The 21,180-nt window shown below is 33.8% G+C and overlaps 1 protein-coding gene across 1 annotated transcript in view; it reads right to left on the reverse strand.

Annotated features, from left to right (window-relative positions):
- DGKB (diacylglycerol kinase beta) overlaps positions 1–21,180 on the reverse strand; it is a 508,498-nt gene that overhangs the window by 121,661 nt on the left and 365,657 nt on the right. Inside the window, exons 23-24 of the mRNA XM_023750675.1 lie at positions 16,791–16,881; positions 8,315–8,510 (exon numbers count right to left, since the gene is read on the reverse strand). Of these exons, the coding sequence (XP_023606443.1) occupies positions 8,315–8,510; positions 16,791–16,881 (287 nt within the window). The remainder of the gene's footprint in view (positions 1–8,314; positions 8,511–16,790; positions 16,882–21,180) is intronic.

A 21,180-nucleotide genomic window follows, 5' to 3' on the forward strand; every position in this document is an offset into this window, starting at 1 on the left:
TTGAAAGCATGCCTTATGGGTATTATTTAATTAGTTGAAGCTTGTATAATCAGCCAATATTTATTTAACTTAAAATACATTTTATATTTTCACCACTGCATAAGTTAAATTTACTTAAAATTATAATGCAGCCTTGGTCTGGGTAGACAATCTGCCATTATTTTCAACAGACTCGGGATTGAATACTATGTCACAGAAACAAATTATAAGATGGTTATTTTATCACTGATAGTGGACGTCAACATTGTAGAGAAAATGACCTGTTAAAGCATTTATATGTTTCATCCTTCCCTGATGTTACAACTAAAATCAATAGTAGAAATATAGAAGTTCTCAAAACAGCCTTGTGAAAATAAGAGGGTATTTGCCTCAGATGTCAGAGACGATAATAGCTGAGCCTTAATTTAAAACCTCAAGTAAACAAATTTCTTTTCTTCTTCCCTTGCAACTATTAAATTGATTGCCAAATCATATATTTTTCAATCTGTGACTGCTACTAAGAACTCATTTTTCTCAATCTTTCCCACATTCACTGGGTGAAAGCAAGTTGCTCCTTGTTCTGCCATTCCTACCTACCTGTTCTTCAGATTTTCCCTGCTTTTCTAATTTCAGTTTGTTTTCAAGAATAAGCCCTTAGCTCTCGGTGCTTTTTCTCAGGGGTTAGAGCATCAGCCCACAGACTGAAGGGTCACAGGTTCAGTTACTGGTCAAGGGCATGTACCTAGGTTGCAGGCTCAATCCCTGGTATCGGTCAGGGTGCATGTGGGAGGCAATCAACTGATGTGTCTTTCTCCCATCAATGTTTCTCTCTCCTTCTCCTCCCTCCCTTCCATTCTCTCTCTTTCTCTAAAAATCATATGGAAAAATATTCTTGAGTGAGGATAAAAAAAAAAAGGTATAAGCCCTTAATAGCAACAATCTCATTTATGATATTAGAGAATACTATTTTCTTGTTTAAATGAATACTTATATGCTATATTACATCCAAAATAATTTTGTGGCCTTACCAATTTTACTATAAGTTTTCTACCATTATTCTGCATGTCAGATTTTGAAAATTTGACTGCTGACCATGGGAACAAGGAAAAATAATGTTAGCTACAAAAATGTATTTTATATAGCTCCAGAAGGAATATAAAAATATTCCAAAGATCATTGTTTTAATTGTTCCTAAAATATTAATTTATTTAATTTATGCTTTCTCCTTTCCAAATTTCTAGGAGGCTAGCAGTTTCTATGAAGTTTTTATAGTGTCATGACAAATAAATTTCATAAATGCTTCTTCATAATATACATGCTTTTATAGGATAGCTAGGCCAAAGATAAGAATATTTTTGAAATTCTTATATTTTGAAATATAGTTCTAATGTTATATACAGGAAATATGTCTTATATTCTCTAATTTTGTTTTATTACTCTTTATAAACTTTAGAAGCATGACTTTTATTTTAAAAAAGTCACAACATTAAGACATCCGGGGTAATGATGCAATCTTTAATTGGGAACACATTTTTATATTTTGATAGCTTTTATTAAGTTCGTGCTACTGTATGTGTTACCTACTGCTGGAAAACTTCAAGGGAGGTGGTTTAAAAACATACAATTAGGAACTCATTTTGAGACATCTCCTTAAAGGCTACAAATGTTTGGATCTATCTCTTTTCAACCAATTATCATGATATTAGTATGTCCATATATTTTTGTGAAATGCAACATCTCAAGTGCCATGATCTTTTTTCAACAATTTTAATATCTAGGCAAAATACTGCAGCATGAAATCCTTTTCTTGTTTCTAAACTTAATTGATTTAATCATTGACTTTAAATGCTTGGAAATTATTCCGCTTGCCAGTGTTTGAATGCCAAACACATCATCTACAGTTCTAAAATGTGGCAGTTATATTTAGATAACTTAAAACACTGCCATCTAAATTACCCTAAATAATCCATAGAAATGTGTAGAAAAATTGATAATGGATGACAAATGCCCATTGCCATCAAATTTCAGAAAAGTATAACTTTTACAAGGTATAGAAAGTGTTGGGGTCTGGCTATTTCAATGCTCCTTGTGCAGTCATCCAGGCAACACGACATACAGCGCCCAAACATGCATCTCAGCTCCTCCAGAACTCATCATCCCCATTTTAAAGATGAAGACATCAGAGCCAATAACCTTATTTATCTTCAGAGGCAAAAAAAAAATTCAAGTTTTGCCAAGCGTTCATGGATATCAACTCATGTATTCTCTTTGATCAATTTGTTTTAAACTGACCTCTTTCTCCCTACTTCTTCAGAGGTTTCAAAATAATATATTAATAAAGTCATTTGATGTAGAGAGATTCCTTGACAGCCAATCGGATACACAGTCTCGCCTCTCTGGGTCCTAGGAAGAATCAGGGTTTTAGTCTTCTCTAGCACCGTGCACAGACAGCAAATAAGGCAGGGTGGGGGCGTGTACAGTGTAAAGTACGTGGAAGAGCTTATTCTTGGGAAACTGGTACATAGCACATTTTACACAAGATGATGAAGAATAAAAATATTGTTTATACTAAGTATTCAAAACTGGGGCCGTGCAAATTATACAAAGTGGTGGGAGCTGAAGTATTTGCCTGGTGCAATTTGCCACACTGTAGTAGTTTTTGTTCTACCTTCAATTTTTGCCGTGCCCAGGTACCTCCAGTATTACTGCTAAGTTTTGGTTTTTACTGAAGTAAATTTATTTTAAAAATTAAATTTATATTACAATTATGCTTTTAAAAATATCCCTTACTATAAAGAGAAAACACCTGTAATAGTAAACTATTACACTTTAAAATATTCATCTGTAACTGCTTAAACCATCTCCAATTTCCATCAGTTGAATGCATGCTACACTTTGGGAAATTCTGTCCAAATAAGAGAATTAACATTGGTAAATGGGAATTAAATTATTGAAAGTTTCATAGAGACATCGTATGTTAATTAGTTTTAATAATATACCTGGCTAACTGTATCCATAGGTGGGGTAGATAGTCACCCAGTTAATGAGGATTTAAGCAGGAAATCCAGCTGCTCCTGAAAGTACCTCCCATTAGCTTCTGGCAAATGTTTGAAACTATGGCTTAAATATAATTACTTTGCTCAGTGGTTTTCAAGTTTTTTAAAGCAATCAACCTCTTTTCTTTAAAGGAGCAATTTTTTAGAAACCAGTAAATAAAAGAGAAACTTAGAATGTTATTTGTAAAAATACATTGTAAATGCTTAAATTGTTACCACTTTAATGCAGCAAATCTATGAAAATAACAAAGTTATTTCATGAAGACAGTTGCAGTGTCACAGGCATCCTATTTTTCATTGATTTCTGTATTTTGTTTTGGGTGTGTAGTGTTGGGAATATCCTGACCCTGACAAATAAGTAACTGTAAATGGTACACATTTTTTACATCTCACTTGGCTATCTTGTATCATTCTGATTTCAGTGCTGGAGAGTAGAATAGTTAGGCTTATAATTTTCAGAATTGAAATCATTTGAATAACTAAAAACTGCTCACTGAGAGATCCTCACTGTTCGCTTAAAAACTACTTCCACGCCGAAACCGGTTTGGCTCAGTGGATAGAGCATCGGCCTGCGGACTGAGGGGTCCCGGGTTTGATTCCGGTCAAGGGCATATACCTGGGTTGCGGGCACATCCCCAGTGGGAGATGTGCAGGAGGCAGCTGATCGATGTTTCTCTCTCATCGATGTTTCTAACTCTCTATCTCTCTCCCTTCCTCTCTGTAAAAAATCAATAAAAAATATTAAAAAAAAAACTACTTCCAAAAGGTGTCTTTTTAATATCGTATTTTTTTTTAACTTTTTCAGTACAAGTGTATGATAGGATGTTACTTGCTCTCTGGTTCAGATGTTCACTTGAAGTTTCAATTGGTCAAATTTATTTCATTCTGCATACTTAGCTGAAATGTGTTTCAATTTCATTGCTGGCTCTTTATTGGCAGTGGTGAACATGTTTATATCACAAATCTGTGATAAAATGCACTTGATATACAAACTAGTACAGGACTATTATTTTTGGGAGTGAGCTTACTAGTGCAATTTCTTTATAAGCAAAAATTTTCCAAACAGTGGTGACCATTTACTTTTAAAGTATTAGCATGGTCACCTGTTTTCATGCTGTTTGTTGACTATGTCAAACAAAAGTACCTGAGCTTTTGGGCCTTTTAATTCTATTTCATTAACATGTGCTATGGTGGTAATGTACCCATTTGTATAATTATCCTCATTCAATATGCAAAGATATATTTTTAGATGACCATTGCAGAGCTACAGATTCTCCAGTTAATGTGGCTGTTATTGATTACTAATTTACATCTGTATATGTATATACATATGAACATCTACACATATACATATATACATACATACATGTATACATGTGGATATGTAAATCTATCTACTGTTATTGATCAATTGAGAAGAAGAGGAGGAAGAGATGCAGGAGAAGAGGAAGTTGTTTTTTGTCTGATAACACAATTTAAAGGTTTGAAAGTCATTAATATGAAAAAATTATTTTATAGAAACACTTTAGGGTGTTTTTATTATAGTTTTTATTGTTTCAAAATATGGCGATAATGAATTTAAACCGCTGAAGAATTTTAGAGCACCTCTGAAGAATTGGAGTTATAACTCAGTTTGAAAAATAATGGTTTAGCTGAAGGCCTTTATTTCTTTTAAAATGCAAATATCTCTACTTTCATGCAATCAGTCATTTATACATTAATGTGCATAAATTTATTAGACATCTTGCTGATGCTTAGAATTAATTCAGAAGAGGGGGCAGCTAAGATGAACTCAGTAACTGATACAAATGGGAATGATTGACTCTCAAGGCTCAGAGCACTGGAGATGTACCCGCCTACCTCACAGCTTTGCTTGAAGACCTGCTGTCTATATATTATACACTCATTTATATTTCAAAAAAGAAAGAGAAAGAAAAAACCAATAAAAGAAAAACCCACTAAGGAAATGTTCACTGAATTAGATGAGTGTGAGTGTGAATCTGATTCAGAATTGCATCGAACTGTTATAGAATATTTTTCTGGAACAACAATGCAATTAAATATTTATAATTTTCAACTTGAATGAAATCAACCCCAAAATTTCCAACCAGTGAATTTCTTAACTGAAGATACTCTAATCTTATGCTGTGAGTGCCCTCAAATATTGCAAGCAAATATTGTGCAGGACTTCCAGATCATGTACAGCACAATATAAATGAGAATTTAATGCTCAAAACCTAATCCTGTACCTTTGGCCTATGACACTTTTTTAAATTTAATCTTTATTTTTGAAAGTATTACCCCCCCATGGACCCCTTCTAGTCTGCACCCTCTTCCCCAGGCCTTCTCCTCACTATTGTCTGTGTCCATGGGTTATGCATATTCATATAAATTCATTGGTTCATCTCTTTCCACCCACCCAACCATCCCCCCAACCTTTCCTCTGAGATTGGACAGTCTGTTCCATGCTTCTATGTCTCTGGATCTATTTTGTTCATCAGTTTATTTTGTTCTTTAGTTTCCACATATGAGTGAGGTCATGTGATGCTTCTCTTAATCTGACTGGTTTATTTTTGCTTAGCATAATATTCTCCAGGTCCCTCTATGCTACCTCAAAGGGTAACAGATAATTCGTTTTTTATAGCTACATAGTATTCCACAGTGTAAATGTACCACAGCTTTTTTATCCACTCATCTACTGGTGGGCATTTGGGCTGTTTCCAGTTCTTAGCTATCATAAACAGAGGTGCTATATACATAGGGGTGCATGTATTCTTTCTGATTGGTGTTTTGGGCTTCTTAGGATATATTCCTAGAAGTAGGATCACTGGTTATGACACATTTTTTAATTAAAAAGAAAACTTGCAAACTTTTTTCTTAATATATTAGTATATCCTTCTACTAAATAAAATAATTTACCTTTATTACCAAAAATCTAGTTCTGCATGATTTCCCAACTCCTCCACCCACATCAGCAAAAGCTTTCTAAGATTTATGGAAACAAGAATCCATTACAATATAGTAAACATTTATTTTAAACTTTAGTGTTTTATGGAAGCATATCAGGAAAATTGTTAGTTAATATTTTGAGAAAATGCTCCTGATAAAGAAGTTACACTATTCAATTTTTCACTTTCTTACTAATATAGTAAAATACATTAATTTGAATCTGGGTTAAAGAAATATGTTGAACTAGAATTATATTTTCCACATATCATTCTAAAGTCTATATCTGCAATCATTTTGTGTTTATTTAAAAACATATTTAGATTTAAAATGCTCATTGACCCTCACATTAATATCATTGTTGTTTTTGTGAAACTGAAAACACAATGAAATGATTGAATAATATACCATTTAGGAAAGGGATTCATAAAGATATTTTAAGTATTAAATTTCACTCCTCACTATCAAGCATAACATTTAATAATTAATAAAATAAATTTGAAATTAAAACATCAAAGCTTGAAGATACTTAAAAAGAAGATATTTTCCACTATTCTGTTGCAAAATATATAAAAATAAAACATTTTCTTGGGAAATTTAATTAAAAGGAAAAAGTAATTAATATATACTAGTCTACCTTTTACATTTAGCTGATAAAGTCATTTTTATCAGTGAAATTATACTTATCTTGAAATAAAACTAAACACTGTAAGCATAGTTTAGTAAGAAGGGGAACAAAAAAATCGAGCCAATTTAGTTACAAACATTCTTCTGTTATTGTTCACCCAATGAGCTTCAAAAACTCTAATTTCTACTGTTTTTCTCAATTTTGTACTGAGAATAAATATCCCTAAATCATAAACCCTATAGATTTCCATTTTCTCCTTTCCCAAGTTTATGAAAATTAGGTCCCGATTGTTTTACACAGCAATAAGGTAAAATGGGAAGAGATTCCTATAGTTATGAGCACTGATAGTCCATGAGAATAGTTCTTGCTGATATCTGTGCTTTATTCCAAATGTGTATTATTGAGAAAAGCATACAGAGAAGAAGAGTGAGGCCACACTTGCCTTGGTAAAAAATACCTATGAGTCTTAAGAGTTTTAACAGCTCAGTAGGTGAACGTAGTTGGCAGTTGAGCATTGAGAATCAATTCAGATATATAACTGTAATATCTACAGGCAAAGGACATGGTAAGTATTGGTATGTAGTGACCAACTATAAAAATAACCCTGAAAATTATATATATATATATATATATATATATATATAATTATTATTATTCTATATTATATATTCTCCATCAATCTTTGTCACTCTCATAGTCACCAAATTCCACATAACAGAAGTCACTGCCTGCTACTGAAACTTGAATCAGACACCTGAAGATATTAAAACATAAAGCCATGTCCTATCACCATCAAGTCTAACAACCTCCTCACATTTATTTTATTTATTAAAAAGTATACTCATTATTTTATTGGGTTCATAATAACCCTATAACAACTTCACATGTTGTCTTTGCACTGGGCTGAGCCAATATGTTTTCTTAGACATCTGAACGTCATTAATAGAATTAGGTAGATTCTAAAAGGTAAAGAAATAGTATGGATGATACACATAAATTATTTGGACATGATAAATTAGTAGAATGCTACCAATTTATCTTTGCTTATAAAATCTATCAACAGGAGTTAGTTGTCAAGTCCCAATGTGATATATATTACAATGTCCTTGAAAATTCTGATCCACAACTATTCTATCCTATTTTGTTTGTCCTTTGCCCCCCTGTTCCCCAGGTTTCCTAATTGTTGTTATTAAATTTCTGAAATAATAGCAGATAATTGAAACTTATTGTGGGATATTTAAACATGCAATTATATATGGTACTTAGAACAAGAGCTTAATATAAGGTACTTCAATGTCACAGCCTGACTGAGCAAAGCCACGAATAAAAAATCTTGCAGCACAACCTTAGAAAGGCTTTAACCAGCCCTTGTTAGAGCAACTGGAACACCCTGAGCAAGACCATCACATTCCAGAATTTAATGTACAATATACACTATATTATTATACTCTAAATATCCAGATGTATTTGTTGTCTATAAGATGTTATATACCCAAAGGAGAATAAAGGAGTAAAATAAAAATACAGTCAGTGTACACATGATTGTAGAATCTATTATGATATAATGTAATTACACATGCATATCTGATTATGAAAAAAACAACTTATAAATCTATAGACGATAGTGATGGGATATTCTTGAATTTTAATGTAGCCTCTAAAAGCAGATTAAAATAAATTTAACAAATAACGTGAGAAAACTTACCTTGACTTGCAAACTTCAACTCTTTGGCATCTGTGAGTGTGGTCCTTTTGTCAGATCCTTTCTTCTCTATCCGACGATGGCTTCTTCTTTTCTTAGACTCTCCCCAAAGATTGGATCCTCCATGCATGCTGGGTATATTCAAGATAGCAATTCCTTCCAGAGAGATGTTTATTAAATCTATCTGAACTCCATCACACTGATCAGTAAAAAGAAAAGAACAGAAATATATTTTGTCTTTCTTTCCTTGATTTCTCCTTCCATATTTCTTTATCTTTTAATAAAAACTTTAAAATCCATAATCTTGTCATTTCTAAATAAGCTTTACAAGAACACTTCAATAGTTACCCTAAATGTCAATATAAAATATAAAACAGATAACATTCACCTGTTATTCAGACTCTTTAAAAATGATCAAATTAAATAATCAGTTTCTTTTTATTTATAGAAAACTTTTGGGAAAGAGACACGTTAGTATCTGCATGTATAACAAGTTATAAATTTCCAATGTGTTACAAAAAGTTTGAGTCTGGGAAGTTTGGTCAAATTTTAGGTGGAAATTTTAATGATTGCCTCCTTCTTAGAACATACTTCAAGGCACTATTAAGAGAAAGTGAATAAGAACAGACTTTTGAAAAAAGAAAAGTACAAAACAGAATTTGCAAGAGCTCTGAATTACATTAGAGTGGCCAATGATGGTTTTTTTGTTTTTCTTTCTAGATTAAGTTCCAAATACAGTGTTAAAGGCAATGAGACACATAATTGTCTAAATGAATATGGAGGACTAGGCAGGCTGAGTGAGGGAAATGCCAAGAGTAGCATAAATGTAATCATTAACCCATCATTACTTTATAGCTGCTGTAACAATGAATTAAAAAATAAAAACCATTAATTAGGCAGGTTTTTTTCTGTTTGTCTGAAAAATACAAAACTTGCTAACAGATACAATGGTAAATTTTAAAATATTTTGAATTCTCTCTTCATTTCCACCGATGGACATGTGTAGAGAGTGACAGGCTATACAGTATTTTTGGAGTCACTCATTTCTTTTGAGTTTTCTAAAATGGTAATAATCCTATATAATAAAGGGCTAATATGCAAATTGATCAAACTGTGGAACGACAGGTCACTATAATGCACACTGACCACCAGTTCAATGCAGGAGCTGCCCCCTGGTAGTCAGTGTGCTCCCACTGTGGGAGGGCTGCTCAGCTATATGCCTGGCTCTTGGCTGGTGAGTGCAGTGGCGGTAGTGGTGGGAGCCTCTTCCGCCTCCAAGGCAGCACTAAGGATGTCCGACTGCCAACATAGGCTCGAACCCCATGAAAAGCGGGCCTAAGCTGTCAGTCAGACATGCCGTGAGGGCTCCCGGACTGGGAGAGGGTGCAGGCTAGGTTGAGGGACACCCCCCACCCCAAGTGCATAAATTTTGTGCACCGGGCCTCTAGTCACAAATAAAACCCAGACATTGTTCTCCCATGTTCAATTATAAGTCAATATAAGAAGAGAGATATAAATACATAAGTTTAGTTTACAAAAAACTTTGCTGGGAATATGTATTTCAGAACTTGAAGGATATCTGTAGTGGGATTGTTTTATGTATCATGTCATAGTCTAGGAAAAAGACATTGAGAGTAATCATAATTTTCTTTCTCATGGCAATCATGATTTCTGAACCTAGAAGAACTAATGCTATGTCAACACGATAAAAACAAAAACTAAACAAATAGAAAATCTTTATCTTTTTCCACTTCTGCCTCATCATACTGAACCTCATACTGCATCTTAGTCACTAAAATGTAAACACTGTGAAATAAAGCATCACATCTTGAGCCTACTTGGCAGGGCTAGAAACAAATTCTAGAGAAGGTGCCAAGTTTTCATTCAAATTGCTTCAATGAGGGTGAAACCAAGGTCTGGATGATGTCTTCTCCTCCCCCCTCACCCCCCACCCCAGAAACAAGTATTTTTTTTTTCTTCCTTTTCATGTATTAAATTAAGATGATTTCTTTTTACTAAAGAATTCTACTCGTGTGTATACTCACTTACCGCTATATATTCTAGATAAACAGATATTAATTTCATAATTAAAAGTAATCTTGTGTAAATACCCTGCAGGCCTCAATGAATCAAACACATACTGTGTGTCAGGCCTCCCACTGTCTTCAAGTGGAATGTACTGGCTGGATAATTAGATAGTACATATTTTTTAACCTTATTTGCATGCATATTATATCTTTTGCACACTGACAAGCAGCAGTAACAACAAAAGTCAGATTACCACAGGGAATTCCCACAAAGAAGTCTTCATTCCTTATAATTTGCAGCCTAAATTAAAATAATTTGATCTTTGACAAGGATGAAATGTCAAGCAGAAGGGGGTCCCCTACAAGCCATGGCCTGTGGCTTCTGAAATCTGCCTAATTTATGTCAGTCACTTCTTAATACATATTTAAGTATTACACGAAAAAGATGATAAATATGCAATCTGACACCTTTGGTATTTCCCTGCTGTTAATTTATAAAGGTCTGGTTTTCCCCAAACCGACTAAAATCACTTAAATAACAGAAGAATTGAGAAATAAACTGAAGTTGGGGCCTGGCTTCCATTTTCACTCAATATTGAACACAGCAGGTAGGACACTAAGACAATTATGTGACTAGGCCTTAGAACCCCACTGTGACAAGTTACTTTCAGAATTAGTGAAGAAGTCTTCCTTTGTTCTTATGCCTAAAAGGAAAGCACATTGGCAAATAGGCTTAAAAATAATGAACTGGGGAAGCTACATGTGACAATTGAAAAATATCAGTATATACCATTATTCATGTTTTCAATCTTCAGCGTCTGGTCACATGTAGTTTTAAGGAAACAGAGTAAGTAGCTCTTTAACAAAGTTAAAAAAAATTATTGAGTCCCAATAAAGGACTTATGAAGAACACTGAAGTTCCCATGAGAGGAGGACAGTGTACTTACATAAATTGCTATTTATTAGTGATTTGTTTCCACTAGTTCTTGACCCCAGACTACCTTCCTCTGTTTGCTTTAACATTACGTTCGTTAGTCAGGAAACTTTCAGTGCTCATTCTGATGGAGACCAGAAATTGTCTGGTGCGCACCAGCGGAGTGCATGGAAATAAAAGCTGAGGTGAGAGCTATGAAATATAAACAAGTTATAATACTGTGTCAGATAATATTTTCATCCGTTTCAAAGATTTATGATTTTCAAAAAGGTAGCTACAGAGGAAAAGAATGTAAAAGCTTAAAAGCTAACAGCCTCGGTTAGTCAATAAATCCTGAATATTTTTATTATGTAGAGAAAAGGTCGTTAGCATATAGTACTATATAGTACTATGGGAGCTATTTGCAAAGTGCAAAGCTGGGATGCCATTGCCTACCCTTTTCGGTTTTAAAGGGAAGATCTTATTCCATAGAAATTTACCTAAAAGAAAAGAAGATGTTTAAAAAAAAATTTTTTCCCAATGCATTTGAATCCTGGTTTACTAATATACCCTGCACCATACTATACAAAGGTGTCAAGGAAAAGCTTTTATATGTGAATTTAGTGTTTTAGATTCAATTAATTTGACAAGAAAATTCAAAACATGTGAGCTGCAAATGTAGATAATAAATTTGATAAGATAAAATTAATGATAAACTGTAAATATTTTTTTTCATACTGAGTGTAATTTTATGCTGTGGTCAGATAAAAATCATTCATATTTTGCTCAATAAAACATAAGACCCTTAGGTACCTTTCCCAAATAATGTAATACAAACTTTGCTTTTAATATATTAAAATTTTAAAACTTTTAATTTTTCATTTATCTTTGGTAACAAAGTTAGAAGATAACTGATATTCTGAAAATTAAAAATTTCAACTTTGTTAATCTCTCTCTCACCATATACATTATACGTCATCAGTTTATACACATATACACACATATTAGTATGTATAAAATATACAATTTATTTGTTTCCTTAGATTTAAAACCTTTGGCAGCAACACAATTCTTATTTCTCTTAAATTATTAAAGAAAATGTTCATCTGTTCAATTCTGCAATGGAAACATACAATCTCTTTAACTCATAGGATTTTGAGGCAGACTAAATCAAATAATGTGTTTGCATTGCTTAGCACCAAGCATGAGGTTTAATTAATAATAGATAAAACTTAGCTTATCTATAATAATAAAAGCCTAATATGCTAATATGACCGGACAGCCGAACAACCTTAAGGACATCATTCCGGACATCCTTCTGGACGAAGCTACGGTGGCAGGGGCCAAGGCAGAGGTGGTTAGAGACGATCAGGCAGGCAGGTGAGCAGTTAGGGGTGATCAGGCAGGTAGGTGAGTGGTTAGGGGCAATCAGGCAGGCATGCAGAGTGGTTAGGGGCAATCAGGCAGGCAGGCGAGTGGTTAGGGGTGATTAGGCAGGCAGGCAAGTGGTTAGGGGTGATCAGGCAGGCAGACAGAGGTGGTTAGGGGCGATCAGGCAAGCAAGCGAGCAGTTAGGAGTGATCAGGCAGGCAGGCGAACAGTTAGGGGCACCAGGCAGGCAGGCAGAGTGGATAGGGGCGATGAGGCAGGCAGGCAGAGGCGGTTAGGGGTGATCAGGCAGGCAAGCAAGCAGGGGAAATCAGGCAGGCAGGCAGGTGAGGGGTTAGGGGCGATGAGGCAGGCAAGCAGAGTGGTTAGGGGTGATCAGGTAGGCAGGCAGGCAGGTGAACAGTTAGGAGCCAGCATCCCGGATTGTGAGAGGAATGTCTGACTGCCAGTTTAGGCCTGATCCCTGAGTGATCCCTGTAGGATCAGGCCTAAATTGGCAGTCCGACATCCCCCAAGAGGTCCCGAATATGAGAGGGTGCAGGCTGGGCTGAGGGAACCCCCCCCCCCCCCCATGCATGAATTTCATGCACCAGGCCTCTAGTATCATTATAAACTAGTATCTCATGATATTCATATTATTCTAAATATTCAACCCTTTTGGAAAAAGCTTCCTGTATGAAAGAGAAATGTGAAATGAAGGGTCATGCAGTAAATGTGTTTTGAAGAGGATGCTTATAAAATATATATACCCATTACATGAGGCACTCTTGTACTGGAGTGGTTTTAGTCTCTGGTATATATTTTCAAACCATAGTTGGTATAATTTTAGGCCAAATAGGAAGCAACAGGAAACAGAATCGAATTTCCAAATTGCTGTTTTTGTTATATTTAATTATGAAGTAACCTTGAGGGTAGAAAGGAATATTCTACTAATATGATAGACTGGATTCATTAAAAAGTAGAGAAGCAGATTTTATATTGCCATCCATTTACACATGCACACACACACATGCACAAACCCCACATTTTAGAATTAAGATGAATACATAAAATTATAACAGTATTTTAAGATTTGCAAAAATAGAATGGAAAGTGCATGGCTCTGGTTCTGATTTATAAATGTTACTGTAGTGGTTTCCAGAACAAGCCAGTCAATGCAGAGATGGTAAGTCAGACATGGAGGGCATTTAGAAACACAGCCTAAGATAAATAATTTAGTTCTATTGCCCATATTTTTGGGGGGAACATTCTAAATAGTTATTCTATAAGATGTCAATGTTTTCCACATTGATTTTCATTCAAATATCTTTGCTATATGATACAACCTTTTTCTTGAACATTTTCTATTCTGTGACACATAAATACATAATTGTGTGAATATATGCATCCGTTCAGCTACTGAAGAACCCCTTGTTTGTTTCCAAGTTTTGGTAATTATTAATTAAGCTTTTATAAATATCTTAATGTTGAGTTTTAAGAGTTCTTTGTATATTTTGGCTCAGAGTCCTTTATCAGATATGTCCTTTGCAAATATTTTCTCTCCATTGGTGGCTTGCTTCCTCATTTTCTTGACATTGTCTTTCACAGAGCAGAGTTTTTAATTTCAACAAAGTCCAGTTCATCAATTGTTTCCCCGTATCTTTGGAATGTATCTAAAAAGGCATCACCATGCCCTGATCGGTTTGGCTCAGTGGATAGAGTGTCAGCCTGCAGACTGAAAGGTCCCAGGTTCAATTCTGGTCAAGGGCATGTACCTTGGTTGCGAGCACATCCCCAGTAAGGGGTGTGCAGGAGGCAGCTGATTGATGTTTCTTTCTCATCAATGTTTCTAACTTTCTATCCCTCTCCCTTCCTCTCTGTAAGAAATCAATAAAATAAATTTAAAAAAAATATAAAGGCATCACCATATCCAAGGCCATCTAGGTTTTCTTCTTACATTATCTTCTAAAAGTCTTATAAGTTTGCATTTTACATTTAGGACTTTTGATCCATTTTGAGTTAATTTTTGTTAAGAGTGAAGGTCAGAGGGAAGGTAGGGGAGGGTGGGAGTAAGGGGGAAAGATCAACCAAAGGACTTGTATGCATGCATATAAGCCTAACCAATGGACACAGACAACAGGAGGTGAGGGCATGAGTGGGGGGAGGGGGGCAGTGGGGCGATAAGGACACATATGTAATACCTTAATCAATAAAGAAAAAAATTTAAAAAAATAGAAGTCAGTATCCCATTTAAAAAAAAAAGAATGAAGATCTATGTCTAGATTTTTTTTTTTTTTTTTTGCTTGTGGATGCCCAGTTGTTTTAGAACCATTTGTTTAAAAGCCCTTATTTTCCTATTATATTACATTCCCTCCTTTGTCAAAGATCAGTATTTATGGAGGTCTGTCTCTGGGATCTCGAGCCTGTTCCATTGATTTATTGGTCTATTTGGTCTATTCCTTCACCAATATCACGCTGTTTTAAGTACTGTAGCTTACACTAAGTCTTGAAGTTAGGTAGTGTCAGTCTCCATTTCTGTTCTTTTTCAATTTGTTCTGGGTCTTTAACTCTCTATATAAACTTTAGAATCAGTTGTCAATATTACAAAATAATGCTGGGGTGTTGACTGGGATTGTAGTGAATATAGAAATTAAATTGGAAAGACTGACAACTTGAGTTTTTCTATACATAAGCAAGGAATATCTCTCCTAGATCATTTTTTTTTCAATCTGTTCAGTAGTAAGATAAGTCAAGGAAAGGTAGAGCATGTACCCTACATTCAACAAGAAGACATACTTATAATTTTTTTTCATTTTTGCCTTCTTCTACAGATTGTATTTGAACATTCTGAGGGCAAGACATGTTCAATATCCACTAAATAATGGATTTTTAAAAATAACATTTCAGGAGGGGAAGGGAGATTTAGGTATTACTAATAAATATATGTGCATATGCACATATACAACAGTATAAATATATAACACTATATATATATATATATATATATATATATATATATATATATATAATCTTTATGAACAATAATCACAGAAGGTTGATGTTGGGCCCAAACCCTTCACCTCTTTGTGATTATATTCCTTTCAGGGTTATCATTTAATTCAGTAATGAAGGACATTTTCCATCTTGTGACCACCAATTCTCCTAATACTTCACTTTACTCATCAACATAATGAAATTAAAGGCCAAAAAAGTTACATTCTGAAATAATACCTGAAATTTGCTGTTTTTTCCTTTAACAGTAAATTAGAAAGGTAGGATAATAAGGAACCAAGCTGGCCATTATGATTCTATGTGGTCCATAACTACATTTCACTAATGATTTAGGCCTTAGAAGACAAGTTATGCATTTATTTTTTTATTCACATTTCTCAATTCATATCAGCTAATCATTAAATGTTCTTGCTTCATAGTTCTGTTCCTATGGTTTGTCTTCAACACTTATCAAAAGTTAGCTGTTCCTTTTTCTTTAACCCCTAAAATCTCTCAATAAACCTAAGTCAATTTCTATTGTAACCCATTTCCAGAACTTTTATTTCTAGTGTCTATATATTTTGGTAGACCTATTTGTTACAAATCTTTTTCAAATATATCTTTCCTTGCTATCTTTGCTCTCTGTCTTGGCTTTTCCACTTGCTATAAATGTAACGGGGAAACGGCAACCCCAGGAACTGAGAAAATCTAGCTAATGAATGGAATGGAATGGAAAAGTAGACTTTTTAACCCGCATTCATGAAAGTAAGTACAATTTTCGTGAACTGTGTTTTAAAGGTTATAAGATACTGAGACCTGAAAATAATAAGTTTTTTTAATGTATCTTGCAACTTTTCTCTTCTCTTCAAGTACTTTCTTTCATCTTACTTTTTTTTTGTATCCACACTATGTTCAGTAACTTCTCCATTGGTTTCTAAAGCTGTGTTCCAACTCTCCTTTTATATTGTATTAAAATAACTCATACTCAAACTTAACTTTATACTAATATTTCAGATAGTACTAGATTCCCAATGACTGACAGAAATGAAATTTTAGAATCATGGATAAAGCTATATGGATTGCTCAAAACATAACTCCTTCCATGGACTACCAAAAAACATATTAATAACCAAACTCAAGCCATTTCATAGTATTATAAAAGAGAATTCATTTTTCTTACTTCTATTTCCACAGATTCATGTAGCTTCTTGCAGGTTGCTGAGAAAGTTTCAGATGTTCCAAACTCAAAATACCAAAATTTGTTCTTCATTCTGAAAAAGAAAAGAACAAGCCATTTGGGCAATTATGAATAACAGAAAGGAATTTTTATATGAGGTAGCCCTGTCTTGTGTTATAAGTGTTAGAAAAGGTTTGAGGATATGTATCATCCATACTGTAATAGATGGCCACATAATTTTCAAAGCTTAAATGTTGGTGTCAAATTGTATGATTGTCCCTGAGGGAATTACAAGAATGTATTGATCTGACAGATTCAAGTATATCTTTGACTTTTCTATATATTAGTTGCTCAGATTTTAATATATTATTTTAGTGCTTATTATTCTTAGCTTGTTCATGGATGACTTCATTTTAGACCAGCCATTCATAAAGAGAAAAATGTCTTGGCTTTTCATGGGGAAAAAAAGAAACTAAGTAAAAATATTAAGATTTTTCTAGATGGCTATGTATTCAAAAATTGACATAAGTGGATAGCATATTAAAATGGTAATTCTCTATAATGATAAAATTTATATTGGAAGAATAACCATTCATTATTTCATTAAGATAGTGTCCTCTTTTATACGAACAATAGTGGGAAATTATGATACAGCATAGAAGAGCTAAAGATACAATATTTTATCAATATAACAAAGTATCAAAAAAAAATATAGTTTAAAACATTTCAGTAATTAATATGGAAGTAAGATATTCAAAATGTATTTTTTCCCATGACCCATTGAGCATATCTTTATTTCTTTGTGACAGTTAATTCAATTTATGATCATTTAATATAATTTTACAAAAGTTGACTAGATTTTTATGTTACCAAGTATTGGATTCAAAAATTTAATCTCATGACAAAATGTAGTTTTTAATCATACATACCCTAATGAGGTATGAATATTAGAAGAAAATAGGTAAAATGAGATACATGCTTTCACACATAGAAACAAACAGAAAGAAATTATGTTATAATATTTAAGTATGCCCCTCCCATTAAATTATTCTTTTTGGCATAAATATTGCTATGTACCTTACACATTACCATGTAAAACATTTCAACAATTAAAAATACCTTTGGCAAGGACCTTACTAATTAATTAAATCCTATTTTATTTATGGAAAGTGACATAAAACCTAATACAGTGCTTATTATTATGCTATATTGAATATAGTTCTCTGATATGACATCACAAATTATGAAGGTAATCTCATCCATATAGATGTAGTACTCAAATTTAGCCTCATACAAAGTTCTATTAATTTAATAAAACACTTCATTTAGCTCTTGTATTAATCACATATTCAGACCAATAATAAAGACCAATATAGGTTTCAGTGGATTTTAACACTAGGAATCCTTATTCTTTTCTAGAGAATATTTTTTTGGGGGGAGGTGGGGTTATGGCCTGATTTCATATATCTGAGTTATATAAAAATAGATGTTGGTAGTTAGATAGAACTGAAATAAACATTTAACACCAAGATCTGTGTGCCTGGGCCCACATACAAATTTATATGAAAATTAATTCAAATACCTACTTTATAGTTGCACTTCTACAAATTTGTACAATGGCCAAAGTTACGTAAAACTAAAAATATTTTCCTAATGAGCCATCATTCTAATGAAAATTATATCACTCAGTATATTGAGAGGAAAAGACTGGTCTGTATGAGGTGGTCTCATCACAACCTTAGAATAATAATTAGTAGATGTTTCATGACTGTTTAGAACTGTTTTCTACATTCCGTAAGTTTTCTAACAACATTTTTTATATGGCAGTTTTACCCAGACCTTTCTGGATTCATTTATTCATACATTCATTCATTTAACAAATGTTTAGTGAGAACATTCACCTCCATATGCTACTGTGTCTAGCGTTATAGATACAAATATAAATGCAATTATCTTAGTCTACAAGGAGTTCAGAATGTTGTAAGATTATGGGCATATAAGATAATTTAAAATTTAATCTCCATGTGACATATGAGCAACATACTGTGAGAAAACACTTCAATAAATCAGCTACTTTTACCCCAGGGAGGCCAGAGTTTTAGAAGAGAAGGTGACAATTTAATAGCTAAGTAAAAGAAGGCCAACAGGGGGAAGAGGCGACAAGTTCTGAGCATTTTTAGGAGTGCAATGTAACTTCAGAGCATGCGGACTGCAAGCTAACAAGGGTGTGCTTCAGAAACATGTAGGCCAAGTTAAGGTGTTTGGGCTTGAAATTTTTAAGAATATATTTTAATTGATTTCAGAGAGGAAGGGAGAGGGAGAGAAAGAGATAGAAATATCAATGATGAGAGAGAATCACTGATAGGCTGCCTCCTGCATGTCCCCCCCCCCCCCCCCCACTGGGGATCGAGCCCGCAACCCGGGGAATGTGCCTTTGACCGGAATCGAACCTGGGACCTTTCAGGCCGCAGGCGGAAGTTCTATCCACTGAGCCAAATCGGCTAGGGCTGGGCTTGAAATATGATTAACAGGATGCTCACAGAAGTTCATTGGCAGAGGAGTCACATGGCCAGCTTTGTTATATGGGCAAATAAGTCTAGCAGAAATGAATAAGTGGGCTGGAATGTTGGAATGCTGGCATTGCGGACAGAAACATGGTTGCTGGAATAGTACACATGTACTATAATTAAAGGCCTAAACCAAGTTGCAAGGGAAATAGAGAAGAGGGGAATCATACCAAGAGAAATAAATGAAACGGAACCAATAGGAACTGGTGATTTTAGGTTAGACTGATTTTTGCCAGACCTAGGTTATCTCTGGAAGCATGTGAAACTGCAGAGCATCTCCCAACAAAAGGGCTGTGAGCTTATATTTCGACGTCTTCTGTGACCTAATGAATATTGTATTGCAGTTTGAAAATTAAATATAAATACATGAAGCTTCTGATAGCAGATAAATGATCACTCCTTATTTGTTGTCCATTCTGTCCATCAACGTTCCTTATAGCTTAATTGGGATGATGAGGAGCTTATATCAGCTAACCAACATACACCTTCGTAAACACAAGACACAGACATTCTGAGAATTTACATTCAGTTTTTATTCGCCATATGAGTTAGCATTACTGCTCATGTGCAAAAGCTGCTTAAAATTCTCCATTATTACAACCATTTTATGCTTCACTTAGGTAAATATATGGAGGTAATAAAAAGCACATAGAATCAGATTCCACATGACAAATTAAAAGCTGTTAAATTTTATTTTTTTTTCAGCCCAACTGGTCTTTGGGTTGTAGAAATGCAACAAAATCCCACCACATTTAAGCATGTATGCTATTTATTTTTATGACTCACATTAGAAAATGATAGAAATAATTCAAACTCAATTTGTTAGAGAAAACATATAGCTTTGGACTTTAAAAATAAGAAAACTGGACATTTAACCCACTGTGAAATGTTCAAACCAAAGTCTTATTTACTGCATTCACAGACAGAATTTGTGTTTGCAAGCATGATGAGAAACAGCCTACCAAAAAGAGTTATTTATACTATTATAATTTAAGGCATCAATATATTAAAACCTATTTCAGTTAATTTAATTGTAAATCTATAGGTTTCAAGCTAATATTTAAAGTGCTTGCCTACCAGAAGTTCAGGGAAAAATGAATAAATTAACTCAAATTTGCCAGCCATTTTCTTAAACAGGGGAATAAAGGAACTACTGGAACTTCCTACTCAAGTAAAAAAGCATTCTTGTCATAATGAAAGTTAGCTAATATTTAGTTCTCCAAGATCTAAACTTTCAAAGAAGTAATTTAATTTCTAGCAAAGTTTTTTTCTTGGAATTTTTCTTCCTGGTTTGCATGGGGTTGTGCTGGTTTGTTTGTTTTGTTTTGGCTTTTGTCTGGTAAGTAATTTTAACGCAGCAGACATAAAACAAAACAAACAAAACGTGAATTGGTAGTGCATTTCCCAAAAAGAACCTAATTAGTTATGATGCTCATTTCTAACAAACAGGGGTGAAATTGCCTCATTTATCTTACAGTACAAAGCTCAAAAGTCATAAACACAGAAATCTTTATTTCAGTGAAATTACTCTTAAAGGTCAATTTTCTCATAGGTGTATTTCTTCTATTATTTTATGTATATAGTGACAATATAGGAAGGCCATTTAATATGGATAGTAAAAAATCTTCTATTAGGTTCCTAAATCCATTTTCAAGAATTCTTAACTAAGCGATTCTATCTACACTGTATGGATAACATGCTCATTAAATAAAGTCCTTTTCAATCTTTGCTTTTGAAACAAAAGCAAAAAAATAATGTCCTAAGTAGATTATTTCCAATGGATTTAAATGATTTTTTTTATTCATTAAGGATGTTTCAAAAACCTC

The sequence above is a fragment of the Myotis lucifugus genome, unplaced genomic scaffold (genome assembly GCF_000147115.1).
Source record: "Myotis lucifugus unplaced genomic scaffold, Myoluc2.0 scaffold_15, whole genome shotgun sequence".
Lineage (NCBI taxonomy): Eukaryota > Metazoa > Chordata > Mammalia > Chiroptera > Vespertilionidae > Myotis > Myotis lucifugus.